Source organism: Capricornis sumatraensis, chromosome 4, assembly GCF_032405125.1.
Source record: "Capricornis sumatraensis isolate serow.1 chromosome 4, serow.2, whole genome shotgun sequence".
Lineage (NCBI taxonomy): Eukaryota > Metazoa > Chordata > Mammalia > Artiodactyla > Bovidae > Capricornis > Capricornis sumatraensis.
Genome location: NC_091072.1, coordinates 119,615,441 through 119,629,154, shown reverse-complemented (window position 1 = coordinate 119,629,154; position 13,714 = coordinate 119,615,441). Strand labels below are relative to the sequence as shown.

At 53.9% G+C, this 13,714-nt stretch overlaps 1 protein-coding gene across 1 annotated transcript in view; it reads left to right on the top strand.

The window, feature by feature from the left end:
- Positions 1-1,065: 1,065 nt before the first annotated feature.
- Positions 1,066-13,714, top strand: part of TMPRSS6 (transmembrane serine protease 6) — a 39,624-nt gene continuing 26,975 nt past the window's right edge. Inside the window, exons 1-4 of the mRNA XM_068970251.1 lie at positions 1,066-1,246; positions 6,728-6,924; positions 11,833-11,966; positions 13,356-13,423. Coding sequence (XP_068826352.1) covers positions 6,729-6,924; positions 11,833-11,966; positions 13,356-13,423 — 398 coding nt within the window. The 5' untranslated portion in view covers positions 1,066-1,246; position 6,728. The remainder of the gene's footprint in view (positions 1,247-6,727; positions 6,925-11,832; positions 11,967-13,355; positions 13,424-13,714) is intronic.

The following is a 13,714-nucleotide window of genomic DNA, read 5'->3' as shown; positions in this document are numbered from 1 at the left end:
ATGTTTTCGGGGAGGGGGGTACCAGGGTCTAGCAGGAGGGGAAACTGGAGGGAGGAAGGAAAATTGCCCTGGGGCTGGGGGCGATGGAGGGGAGTCAAGGCTGAGGCAGGGTTAGGACTCGGGCAGGGTTAAAGAATAGGAGAAGTGAGGGAAGGTATTCCCAACCCAGAATCCCTAACCAGCCCCCCCATGTGCCCTCTGCTGGAGCCCAAGCCAGTCCTTCTCCTGCCTGGAGGTAGCCAGCAGCCTGTACACACCCAGAAAACCCTGGTTCCCAACAAGTGCTTTGGAGCATGGCCACATCCAACCACCATCTCTGCTGCATTCCATTCACTACCACACTTGTGAGTCCAATGTTCTTATAGTCGTATTAAAAAATGTAAAATTAATCAGGTGAGATGAATTTTAATAATATACTTTATTAACCACATATTGCTAAGTTATCAACATGTGATGAACCTAAAAAATTCTTCTTCAGCTATTTTACTTTCTTCACACTCAGTCTTCAGTACCTGGTGTGTATCTTACCCATGAGGCACATCTCACTTCAGACTGGCCATGTCCCAGGGGGGATCAAGAGCCACATGTGCCCAGAGGCCACCAAAGTGGATAGCACAGCTCTCCAGAATCAGGCTGCAATGCAAATAATTTCCAGCTAAACAGAAAATAGCATCCTACCCCACCCCGACTCCACCTTCTCCCCTCCCGCCCCGGAGCACATGGGCCCTGCCTCCTTGGCTCTCTTGGAGCCACTGACTCCCCTGGTCTCACCTGCCCAGGTAAGGAGCCCCTCGTGAGCCCCTGCCCGCGCTGCCCGGGCCCCTGCGCAGCCCCTAGTCCTCAGCCACTCCCACCTCATGCTCCAGGGGACCAGCGGCTGTAGCCAGGCAGGAACATCACCAGGCAACAGGCCTCGAGGGAGAGCTCGGATCTCCTGCACCTGCCTGCCAACCTTCCCGGGTGCCCACGGGCGGGGTGAGGTGGGGCGGGGCGCTGCCTGCCTCCTGCCTCCTGGGCTGCCTCCGGTCTGTTTACCTGGGCTCAGTCACAGTGCTGTCCCCCACCCAGCAGGAAGCCCATGGAGCCTGGGGCCACAGGCCACAGGGGACAAGGGCCAGACACCCTGGCCATGGCTGTGGGTCATTGATCCCAGGCTGGCTGGGTGGGGGTGGGGAGACGTTGGCCTGGACAAACAGAGGCTCTGAGGCCTGTGTGCGGGCCTAACACCCACCCGCCACTCCCAAAGGTAAGCGGGGACCTCCAAGACAGGAGATCAGGACCGAGGAATGACCCGGTGACAGAGTCCACCTGGAGAGTCGGGCCTGGTTCCCTGGGGCAGCAGCCAACTGCCCTGCTCTGAGACCTGGTCTGCTGGGCCTCATGGGCCAGGGAGTGACCGGGTGAGCTGAAGGTGAGGAGGCCGTAGACCTGGGGAGAGGCACAGAGCAGTGGAGGGGCTACAGGTTCTGGGGTCTGGGAGGCCCAAGGCTCAGCTGTGGTTGGTGGACTCTGGGGCAGGCACGGGGCAGGGGAGAGGCCTGGTTTGTCAGGCTGAAGACCCCACTCTCATTCTGGGCTGGACAAACTGCCCCTTCCATATTCAGATACTCCACCTGGGGTTTCTGGTAGGGGAGACAGGCCCAGAGCTCTGCACTGCAAAAACGGGCGGCAGGCTCAGAGCTGAATGTAGCTCTGTGTGTGTGCGGGTGTGTGTACACAAGCATGTGCCTAGCCGTTTGTATAGCAGAGATAGCTATGCATGTACTTCAGCCTGTTTCTGTTGGTGAACATCTGTGTGTGAGTCTGGGAGTGTGTGGAAGGGACTTCCACCCCTTCCCCTACACTTGGGGACTCAGTCAGCCCAGCTCATGGTGGGGGTGAACCCTAGGCCCGAATGGCCTCCCCAGTAAGGTCCTAAATCAGAATCCCTGCCCCGCTCTGCTCTGTCTACCGTGATGGAGTGACCCGAGTAAGTCCTTTTCTCTCTATATGTACTTCGGTTTCCCCAACCATTAAGTAGAGAAAACAAGGCTGCTGGAGGCAGAAATAGAACTTGATTGTGTCAGCGTCCAGCTCGGGCTGACACACAGGAGTCGCAATCATCCGGCTCCAGCGAGCTCAGCCTCCCGTGGGCAGACTGAGGAGCTGCAATGACCAGAAGGGACGGAGGGAGTGAGAAGCAGGTTCCGGACTGGTGTCTAGGCTCAGGGGAGAAGCCCCAGACCCCATGGCAGTTGGAGTGCCTCCAGTCCCTCCCTCCAGGGGCTCACCATCAAGGGGGACACAGAGAATGCCCCAAGATGAACTGTGCATTGATGGGAGAAGCCCAGGATGCTTCAGAGGAGCAGCCACCCCTCCAGGGCACTCTGGGAGAGCTGCCAGGAGCGTGTAAGAGCTGAGCAGAGGTGTGAAGGGGTCAGGTCAGGAGGTGGGCAGCCCAGACAGAAGGAAGAAAGCCAGGTGGTGAGCAAGAACTTTCAGGGTTTAAGACACAATCCTGTGACACTCTTCACCCAGAACTAGCTAGGAATCCTAAATCTGGAAAAGCTTTTTACCGTCTTCATTTTCAGAATCAATCACAGGGAAGCCCAATGTGACTAGGATGCAACAAGGTAAAGCGGGAGAGGGGCGGAAGGAGGCAGAAAGCGTTGGCCAGGCCACACGTGCACCCAGCACCCTGCTGCACGGGCAGGAACCACGTTCTGCTCTCTGAGCAGGGTATGCAGAGCAAATAGAATAAAGCCCCTGCTCCAGTACTGCCAGGGACAGAGAAGCATATCAGGCAATTTCAGTCCTGAAAAGAGCTATAAAGGATGATGCAGCCAAGAGTGGGGAGCAGTCAGGGAAGGTTTCAGTGAAAAGGTAACATTGGAGCAAAGACTTGAAGGAGGTAAAGGGGCAGGTCATGAGGCAAGACTGAAGGAAAAGCATTTCTGGCAGAGCGACAGCAAGTGCAAAGGCCCTGAGGTAGCCTGTACTCCATCTGGTGAAGATCTGGCCAGGAGCTGTGTTTAGCTGCAGCAGAGAGGACACAAAGGTACACAAGGGCCATGTCATGGAGGCCCTGGCGGGCTGTGACAAGGGCTTTGGGCTCTGTTCTAGGCGGGGCTTGTGAGCAGGATGCGTGGTGAAGACCACTCTGGTGGTTGTGTGGGAACTGGCTGGTGAAGGTGGCCAGATGACTGGCCGGTGTAGGAGTCAAGGTGATAGATGACATTGACCTGGATGGTGGTGGGAGCCACAGAGGTGCCAAGAAGGGGCTGGGTCCTGGGAGCAGTTGGGAGATAGAGTCACAGACTTTTCTGGTGACTGGATCCTAAAAGCAATGGAAGAGTCACCATATAATAGTAGTAAAAGACAGGAGGCTGGGAATGAGGTCTCTTATATTCACCAGTGTGACCCCGGTGCCCAGCACAGAGCCTGACACCGAGCAGGTGCTCAGTAAGCAGAGAGGGCCTGACAGCTGAATCCTGGACCCCAGAAACCAGCACCCCCTCCGTGACCCAGCTCCAAGCCTCACATGTCCTGCTCCCCAGAGGCAGCAAGGTATGAACGAGAGCCCCGCAGTGGGAATCTAGATAACTGGGGCTCTACTCATACAGCCTTTTTTTAAAAATTTAATTCAGTTTTTGCTCACCCATTCTTTTATGAACTATTCATTCAAGTGGCAGGCCCTGCGCTGGGCTCTATGGGGATCCAGAAGCGGACAAGGCACAGACTTGTCTTTCTTGTAGAGAAGAGGAAACGAAGCCGAAAGCCAGGCAGACTGCTGATCTTGACCAAGGGCTGCCTAGGGGAGAGAGGGGCTCACTCTCCAAGGCCTTGGGCCCCGTCACTGGGCAGGTGACCTTGGCGCTGGCCTTTAGGGGCCCATCGTCCTTTAGGCAGAGGGTGTGACAGTGCAAAGGCACACCTTGTGGTCCTGCAGGGTGGTGTGTGTGACGAAAGGAGGGCTGTGGGGGCGAAGGCAGCCTGGCCATGGAGGGCCTTGGGGGCCTCAGCTAGGGGTTTGGAGGTGGCTGAGGGCCTTGAGAGGACTCTGAGCAGGTGAATGGTTGGAGGCGGGCAGGGAGAGCTCTCTGCTGACAACACGGAAGATGCGCTAGAGGCAGAGATGGGAGACAGAGAGGGCATTAGGAGGCTGCCCTGGGAGTCCGGGTGGGAGGTGATGGGGAGCCCCGGTGTATTCCTCACCTGCCCCAGTTTGGGCTGTGTCAGATCATGGGTCTCACACAGGGTATTTTCTGTGATACTCAGAGTTCCCCCAGATGAATGTGAGCGTCATTTATAAGGGGGGCAAAACCCAGGGAGTGAAGGCAGTGCATGGGGTTTGGGGAGAGGAAGGGGGTGCCTACTGAGCATCCTGCCTGGGACTACTCCCCTCTGTGCCTCCTCTATCAGATCTATGACCTTCTCTGAGCCTCAGTTTCCCCTTGTACCCTGATGATGCGCGAGGCAGTAAAGCATGGTGGGGAGGGCATTATCCTGGAGACAAATAGCATGTGTTTGCAGCCTGACTCTGCCATTGACCAACTGCAGGATCTCAGTCAAGTTCCTCAGTCTCTCTGTGCCTCAACTTTCTCATCTGTAAAATGGGGATGGATAATAACAGACTCTGTCTCTGAGAGTCTGCAGAAGGCTTACACGAGACAGTGCTTATAAAACACTGGAAAGTGAAAGTGTTAGTCACTCAGTCATGTCTGACTCTTTGCAACCCCATGGACCCCACCAAGCTCTTCTATCCATGGAATATTCCAGGCAAGAAGTGGGTTGCCATTTCCTTCTCCAGGGCATATTCCCAATCCAGGGATCGAACCTGCCTCTCCTGCACCGGCAGATGGATTCTTTATTGTCTGAGCCACCAGGGAAATCACTAAAACACCGGAAAAAACAATTCAAATAAATGTCAGTCGTGGTCACCTCTGTGCTCTCCGAGTCCCCAGTAGGTCCTTGCTGATCCAGACTCAGTAAAATAGGGATGTGGCTCTCTGGCAGAGAGAGTGGACTCGGGGCCGAGAGAGGGAAGGAACTGGGCCATCACAGGGCTCTCCTGGCTCTAGCCACCCCACTCAGCTCATGGGGGCAGCCACTTCCACCTGGGGTGGCCTTGGACACTCTGAGCAGTGGGCAGGGCTGTCCACTCTGCAGGATCTTTACCATCCATGGTCCTGGTCCCATGAAAGCCAGCAGGGCCTGCCCCGTGTGTAAGAAGTCCTCTGGTGGAGGGAGGTCCTATACCCAGTTGAGACTGACCAGCAGTCGCCTCCTTTCCTTGCATCCGTGGAGGCCAGTTAGATCCATGTGCCTGGAGCCAGGCATTCTTGGCTGAGAAACTTCAAGCATCACAAATGAGCTCTGTTTTCAGAAACCCTTTGTGTGAAAACCCAAGACACAACCCAAAGGACCCCTCCGCCACACACACACACACACACACACACACACACATGTGGGCATGTATCTTAAAGGTACAATGGCCTTTGGGTTGTGGGAAGAAGAGGCTAATTTCTCAGAGGTGTGGAATCCTTGCTCTGCTGGTGGGCGGGCAAGTGAAGGGCCCTTTCTGGACTGTGGAAAACCTGCCCAAGAAGCCAAATAGCTCTCAGCAGTTTCCCGGAGGGTCTAGAAGGAGAGACAGCTGCAGGCCTGGGGCACAGAGGGGTGACATTCAGGTATTATTTCATCATGATTTGTTATTTAACACCTCATTTCCAGGAAGTGGCCCAGAATAGCGGAAAGATCAGGGAGTCAGACACCAGGGCTTGGAGTCAGACACCCCACTTATTTGTTACGTAACGTTTTGTGAGTGGCTTAGCCACTCTGGGCTTCAGTTTTTCCATCTGCAAAATGGGGCTGGTTGCCAGCACCAGACATTCATATTGCATTGATAAAAATGAGGCCAGGAAATCCCTGGACTGAGTTGTTGCTAAAACATTCTAGGTCTCAGTCTCCTCCTCTGTTCAATGGGTGCAGAATGTTGAAAGGCATTTGGAGGTTAAGCAAGAAAATACAAGTAGAGTGCCTACACAGAGAGGACCTGAGGAAGAGGAATGCATGGGGCCAATGGTCCTCACACTCCAGAGACCAGAGGATTAAAGGGAGTGATATCTATGGACGGTCTTGTGCAAACACTACATAAATATTAGTTTTTGTCTCCTTCCTCTGCCCCTAAGATACTTTGGATAGTGGGGACACAGGAAGGGTGGTGCTCCTTGGAGGGCAGAACCTGGCTCAACACAGAGCTGACTCAGGGCTTCTAGGCAGGGAGGGCCAAGCAAATGAACTGCATTAATGTTGTGGAAAGCTTTGCTGTTGAGAACGAGGAGCAAGGAAAAAGCATCCCCTGAATGGAAGAGACGCCAAGTCTAGCAAATCCTGAGGGCAGGAGGAACTGTTTTATAGAAACATTTATGCCATGTACGTACCCCAGTTTCATCTGAGGTTACAGCCTTGGGGGTGGGGTTTAGGGAGTGAAACTTCCTTCCCTCCTCTGACGCCAGATGCAAAGGTAGCGGTTCCCGTTGGCCACCCGGGGTGAGCCATCCTGAGGCATGCTTCCCGCCTTTGGGAGCTGGCTCAGGGCCCACTTTCAATAACTGGCATCTGGCATTATGATCCTGCTCCTCCAAAGGGCAGAGGTGCTGTCTTACTTCTCTGCAAGGCTGGCGTTCAGCAAAAGCTCCCTTGCAAAAGCCAGGCTGTGTCCAACCCTGATCTGTTCCCTTGCCAGGATGCCCATGGCCAAGGCCCCCCAAGCGGCTGGTGGGCAGGGTGATGGAGGTGATGGCGAAGAAGCAGAGCCGGAAGGGATGTTCACGGCTCCCAAGGACACGAAGAGAAAAGTCCGAGACTGCCTCCGCCTGGCTCCCCTGTGGCTGGCTCTGGTCATGTTGGCTTCAGTGGGGCTCCTGCTCTGGTATTTCCTAGGTAACCGCATGGGCCCCTGGGAGAGGCACCTGGAGGACTTAGGGTTGTCGAAGGGGCACAGCAGGACAGACCAGGATTCCAGGCTCAGCAACACCTGGAAACTCACTGTGTGACCTTGGACATGCACTTCTCTTGGAGTCTCCCTTCCTGTCTTGTAAGATGGTAGTGCAAAATCCTTTCTGGGGCCAAGTGCCCCTAACTCCCAGCAGCTGAGGAAGAAGCGCTTTTCCAGTTCTTGTAAACTGACAAGCTGAAGGAGTGTAACCACTGCCTCCCTTGCCCGCAGCCCTCCTGGGTTGCCCCTGGGCTTGGAGCCAGCTGGCTCAGTTGGAGGAGGCCCAGTGGTGCTGGTGGTGCCTGACACCAATTAGTGTTTCTGCTCACTTGAGTCCAACCTGGGAGCTCTTCTGGGCAGGGGGGACCTTGGCTCTATCATCTCTGAGTCTCCAGGACCCAAAATGAGTTGGGATGAAGCGGAGGGGCACCCAGGAGTCAGGTGTCCAGGGCGGTGTCCATGCATGCCGATGGCTTTATACTCCAGCCTGAGCGCACCTGGAATTCAATCCAGAGGGAAATGAGGGCAAGAATGTCCAGAGCAGGTGTGTCTCCCCATGTCCTGAATTTAGGCCCTCCATCTCTGGTATTACACCTCTCAGTCAGTCTGTTGGGGCCCCAGGAGCAACTAGCCTATATTCTGGGTCCATTCGTCCATCCATCATTCATTTATTCATTCAGTACTGACCGCCTCCTATACACCAGCCTTGTGCAGGTTCTGGAGACAACCCTGCCCTCAGCATAAAGTCTGCCAAGTGTTAGGACAGAGCAAGCTGAGGGGACCCAACAGAACCCTAGCAGGGACAACCCACCTTGCACAAGAGATCAGAGATCTCCCATTATGCACTCTGCAAAAGTTAGACCATCTTCTTACTGACTGCATCTCCTGGTGGAATTTCAGGTCCATTGAAAGGAATGGGGACCCACTTTGGAGCAGCCACTGGGGAGAGCAGCCTACGCCCGACTCCAAAGGGAGTTGAGGTAGGGGGTGTTCTAGAACCAGCCCCTGGGTTGAAGCTGTTAGGAAGCCTGGGTCTGACACTCACCCACTTGCCATGATTCTAGGTGGATTGTGATTCTGCTCAAAACTGAGCAACGCGGGCTAAGAGTGGAAGCTGTGTGCATTTTACAACCGGCAGGAAGCCAGGGTCCCAAATAGCACAGGGCTGCTGAGGCCTCCTTAAGCTGCAGGATAATTAGTCTTCAGGGAAAACTGCAGAGCACCAAGCTGCGGCAGTGGGGCTGGTTGCGGGGGGCGGGGGGCGGGCAGTGGGGCGGGAACTCACCTGCCGATTGTCTTCACAGCGTCTGATTTCTCCTGGTTAGAATTCTGGAGTGAATCACCCCACTGGGGGCACAGGATGCTCCATGGGGGCTGAGGACCCAGAGGGTGAGAGCTCCTTCCAGCTGGGGGAAGGCAACCCTCTCCCCAGAGGGATGCAGGTAGAAGAGCACTTTAGGAGATGTTTGAATAGTTTCTCCCATCCTGGGCCAGGCAGTGCTCCGGATATTGGGCACTGGGGAGAGGATGGACCACAGACATGCCCTGTCTGGTCTGGAAGGGGAGATGGACAAGAGGCCTATTACACTGGAGCAGGATAAGCCTGAAGTGAGGAGCAAATGTCTGGATAAGTGGCAGCCTGACCCAGTGGTCCAAGAGAGTATAGGGTGAGGGCCGGCTTCCCAAGCCCAGTGGGCCCTGGGCTGGTCCACTCAGATCCGGGTAGTGGGGCCCTTCATGCTGCCCAGCTGTATTGCCCTGGTCCTTTCCCTCTCCTGCTCTCCTGGGCCACAGTTTTATGCTTTCTTCTCAAACTCTCCCATATACCCCACCCACTCTGCCTCCCGCTTCAATGAGAAAATGGAACCACTCAGAAGAGAAGCCCCATAGATGTCCTCCCAGCTATACCCATGTCTCTGTCCTCCACCATCTGCATGGGTGAACCAGCCCTGCCTTATCTAAAGCCAGTTGTGGGATGTCCCTGATAGTTCTGTGGTTAAACTCTGGGCTCCCAATGCAGAGGGCGCAGATTCGATTCCTGGTCAGAGAACCAGATCCCACATGCTGTGTGGTGTGTCAGGGGGTGGGGAGCAAACCAACCAACCAACCAAACAAACAAAAAGCCTTGTAAAGCCTGCTGTCCTCCCAGCCTGGATCCCACCCCTCTGCCATGCAGTGGCCCGGCTCCAGCCATGTCCGCCTCTCTCCTCTGGGGCACCATCCACCAGGGTACAGGGCTTCTCTTTGGCCCTGTACTCAGTCCCTCTGGTCTCCCCCCGCCCTGCCAGCCATTTCTCAGATTCCTTTTGTAGCAAACTCCTGGTGTTTCAAAATGCTGTGCCCTCCAGTTCCACACCTCTCTCTGGTACCCTTTCCAATCTGACTCCCTGTCTCCCACCCCCATAACCCCGAGAGTACTTGTCACGGTCACTGCTGAATCCAGTGGCCAGTCCTCATGGCATTTGACCTGCAGGCAGCACTTGACTCGTACCTCATCCCCTCCTCCTCGAAACACTTTCCTCACTTGGCTTCCGGGGCACCCACACTTTCTTTGTCCTCAGTGATGGCTTCTTCTCTGTGTCTTTGCTGTTGGAAGGACTCTCCTCCCCTCTGCCTCCATTTACGCCCTCATCCCCTGATGATTCCCAAATTTGCATTTCCAGCATTCCAGCATTTCCAGCCCTTGAGCTCCACTGTGCACCGGGAGGGTGGGTGGGGGCGGGGTGGTGGTGGTGAGGGGATGGGGGCTGGAGGCGCTGCTCCTCCTCCAGGATGTCTAAGGGTATTTCAGACCTCACTGAGAGTTAACTCTTTTATAAATTGTCAGTCTACCTTTGGAGTATATTTTGAAGGGGGCTTTAACTTTTTAATTGATTTGTACCAGTTGTTAACATAAAATGATATTGAACTATTGATTTTCCATGTCTCTGAGGCAATGTGTCTTTATAGACAAGTTTTTCAGAAGTTTGAGATTTTGAGAAATGATTGTAACTTTATCGTATCATCATTAGCGACCTGGACTTCGCCGGTGGTCCTGTGATTAAGACTATTTCCACTGCAGGAGGTTTTGGTTCAATCCCTGGTCAGGGAAGTTCTGGATATCTTGCAGTGTGCCAAAAAATAAAATAAGATAGAAAATCATGACCTAAGAAAATCCTTTAAAATTGAAAAAAATGGAGAGAACATCCCAGGTGGTGGTCGTTTTATCCTTCCTACATTCCCCCTTACTCCTTTCTTTTACTGCCCAGCCCCCATTTGCCAGCCAGCAAACCCAAAATATACCCTGACCCCAATCACTTCTCTCTTCCCTTCGCAGCCTGCTCAGGCTCCCCTGGACCACTCACACTGGGACGGCTGCAGGAGCCTCCTGTAGGTCCCCATGCTTCTGCCCTGGCCTGTTCACAGTCTGTTCTCAGCACAAAGGCAGAGGGATTGTTTTATAAAGTGAATCAAATCATCAGACTTCTTTGCTTAAAGCCTGCCATGGCTCCCATCTCACTCAGAGCAAAAATCAAAGTGCTCCCCAGGTTGCAAGGCCCTATGTGACCCATCCTCCACCGTCCTATCTCCTCCTGCTTTCCCCTTGTTCAAATCTTTGCTGTTGCTCAAACACGGCAGACAAGCTCCTGCCTCAGGGCCTTTGCACTTGCCAGTCTGCTGCCTAGAATGCTCTCCCCGTAGGTTAACATGCACTTGGCCGACACCACTTCCCTCCTCTCTGGCCTCCACGTTGCAGCCACAGCAACCCTTGATTTCCACACCACTTAACACCTCTAATATGTTATGTCCTGTGTTCACTGTCTATTGTCTGTCTTTCTTATTAGACTAGAAGCTTTTTAAGGACAGCTTTGGTTTTTTTGTTTTTGTTATCTGTTCACTGTCCTACTGGTATATTCCCATGTACTCTAGGCCAGTCCCTAAACATAGCAGGTTCTCAATAAATATACGTTGAATGAATGAATAAATGACTGAATAAGGCTAGAAAGTCCGGTCTGTGAATCTGTTGTCTTCACATCAGTCAAAACGATCTTTGCAAAACGGAAATCTGATGACATCACCCTGATTTTAAACCTTTCATGATTTCCCTTGTTCATCAGGGAAAGACCAAAATCCCGCCCTGTTGATGTCTCAGCCTCTTATTACCCCTGTCTGATTGCCCCAGCCAAACAGGCTCTTGGCCCTGGTCCTTGCCGTGACCCGCATTGTGGAGATTTTGCATATGCTATTCCGTCTGCCCTGAAGATACTCAGCTGCTTCTCCTCTTCTTAATTTATTCTCCATTCCTCCTGTCTCAGACGGAGCGCCACCCTGGCCTAGGGTTTGTCATGAACCCTCAAGAGCACCTCGTGCTTCTCCTTTAAGACATCCTGGCAGATGAATCCCACAGGCTGCACGGCTGCAAGGGGAAAGCCTGTCTTACCCGTCTCTGTCAGGTCCATGTGGGGAGACCTGCCTGTCTTGGTTTACTAGTGCACCTCTCATAGGAGGCGCAGCCTGGACAACTCAGTGGACAACACAGAGGTGCTAAATCAAGAACTTGACCTTCTGGGCCCAAGATGGGTTTCTTGGTATCCATGTCCTAGACTGATCACTGGGTCAACTTCTGCCTGGGAGCCCCTGGGACACCACCCACCCGTGGGCCTCTGTCCTCCCTGGCTCTGTGCGGCCAATTTGTCACTACACAAACTCTGAATGACAACGACAAAAATGATGGCAGTGATGATGGTGCCTTGGAGGCCCAAGATCCTGGAGGCTGTGTTGAGGGTTCAGGGTGGCAGGAGAAGGAGTAGGGGACGCAGGAACCATCCCCATCTACTCCCTTGGTTAACCTTTGCTGGTTTCTTCCTGGGCAGGGTACAAGGCAGAGGTGACAGTCAGCCAGGTGTACTCAGGCAGCCTCCGCGTGCTCAATCGCCACTTCTCCCAGGACCTTGCCCGCCGGGAGTCCAGTGCCTTCCGCAGTGAAACTGCCAAAGCTCAGAAGATGGTAGGAAGAATGGTGGGGATGAGAAGGGAGAGGGGAGGGGCCTGATCATGTCCAGGCAGTGGGTGAATCCATCCGGAACACTCATTAGGATCAGAGCCCTGCTCTAGGCACCACGGAAGGGAGATGGTGTAGACTGGTGGAAAAGCTAGTGGACTCTGGAGTCAAATTGCACTTGGATTACATCCTGATTTTGCCACTTAGTAGAAGCATGACCTTTGAAAATTAGGGCAGCGTTAAGGATGCTGCCAGGACCCACCCACGCCCCTTCTCCTCCTAACAATGGCTTATGCACTGGGGATGGTCTCCTTCACAGCCAGCACCTGTCCAGCAGGGTGGGCTGGAAGTGCTGAGGAGTAATTCCCAGCAGCAGCCTTCAGGCACAAGAGACAGAGAAGGTGGACCCCTCAGCTCTTGGGGAGAGCAGTTCTGAAGATGCCCCCACAGTCTCTCAGGCTTCCTTCATAGCTCAGTTGGTAAAGAATCTGCCTGCAATGCAGGAGACCCGCGTTCAATCCCTGGGTTGAAGGAAGGAAATGGCAACCCACTCCAGTATTCCTGCCTGGAGAATCCCATGGACAGGGGAGCCTGGTAGGTTCCTAGTCCATGGGGTCGTAAGAGTCAGACATGACTTAATGACCAACCCACCACCTCCACCACAGTCTCTCAGAGATCCCTGCTGGATCTGCTCCTCAGCCACCCACAGCTCTGCCTGGAACCTTCGCAGCCATGTTGGCTGCCTTCCTGCCTATCTCCTTCCCCACTGATGTCCCTTGGAATCACCTGCAAAAAAACCACTTGCCTCAGGACCTGCTTCGGGGAGACCCACCCAAGACTCTCTTTCCTTTTCTGCAGAGTGGAGTGATAACAACAGTGCCTGTCTGCAGGGTTGTCGTGGGGTTAAAATGAGAGCGTGTGGATGTTAGCTCTGTGCCACTCAGAGCTCTTTAAGAACCCACGATCCTGCATTCCACCCCACAGCAGCACTGCCATTGAACATGTGCGAAGACCAACTGTCTGAGCCCCCGTGGCTGGTGGTTAGGCCTAAGGAGGGCACTCAGAAGCCCAGGGGGAGCTTCTCAGAGTCAAGGAGTGATCTGATGGAGGGGGAGAAGCCACTGGTAATCTGATCAAGTTCAGAGCTGGTGGAAGGGGCAGGCAGATTCTTCACCACTGAGCCACCAGGGAAGCCCGCCTGTGTGTAAGGGGAGGGAAATACAGACTGAATGAGGTTTGTTCCCTGTCATTGTCATCACCCGCCGTGTGACCATGGGCAAGCCTCTCTATCCTATAGACTCCTCAGTCAACGAGGGCTGTGGGAGGGTCAAAGGGTGTCCCAGGGTAGGAGAGGGTTTCTGCAGAGGGGACTCTGATTGTTTTCCCTCCTTTCAGCTCAAGGAGCTCATTGCCAGCACCCCCCTAGGTACTTACTACAACTCCAGTGCCGTCTACTCCTTTGGGTGAGTCTTCTTGAGCACCTCCCACCCTCATCAGCCTTTGCTAGAGCCTGTGACTTGGAGAATGGGAGGGGATGCTGTAGGCTTCTGATGCAACGCCTTCATGTATTAAAATGGGGAAACTGAGACACAGAGGAAACTTGGATTCCTGCATGTGACCTCCCTTCACTGAACTCGGGTTTCTCATCTGTAGAATGAAAACAATGGTGTGGCAGGGATTATACTAGACAGTGACTGTGGTGTCTTTATCAAGGGCCTGACAGGTATCAGATGAGACCACGGAGAAGTAGTAGG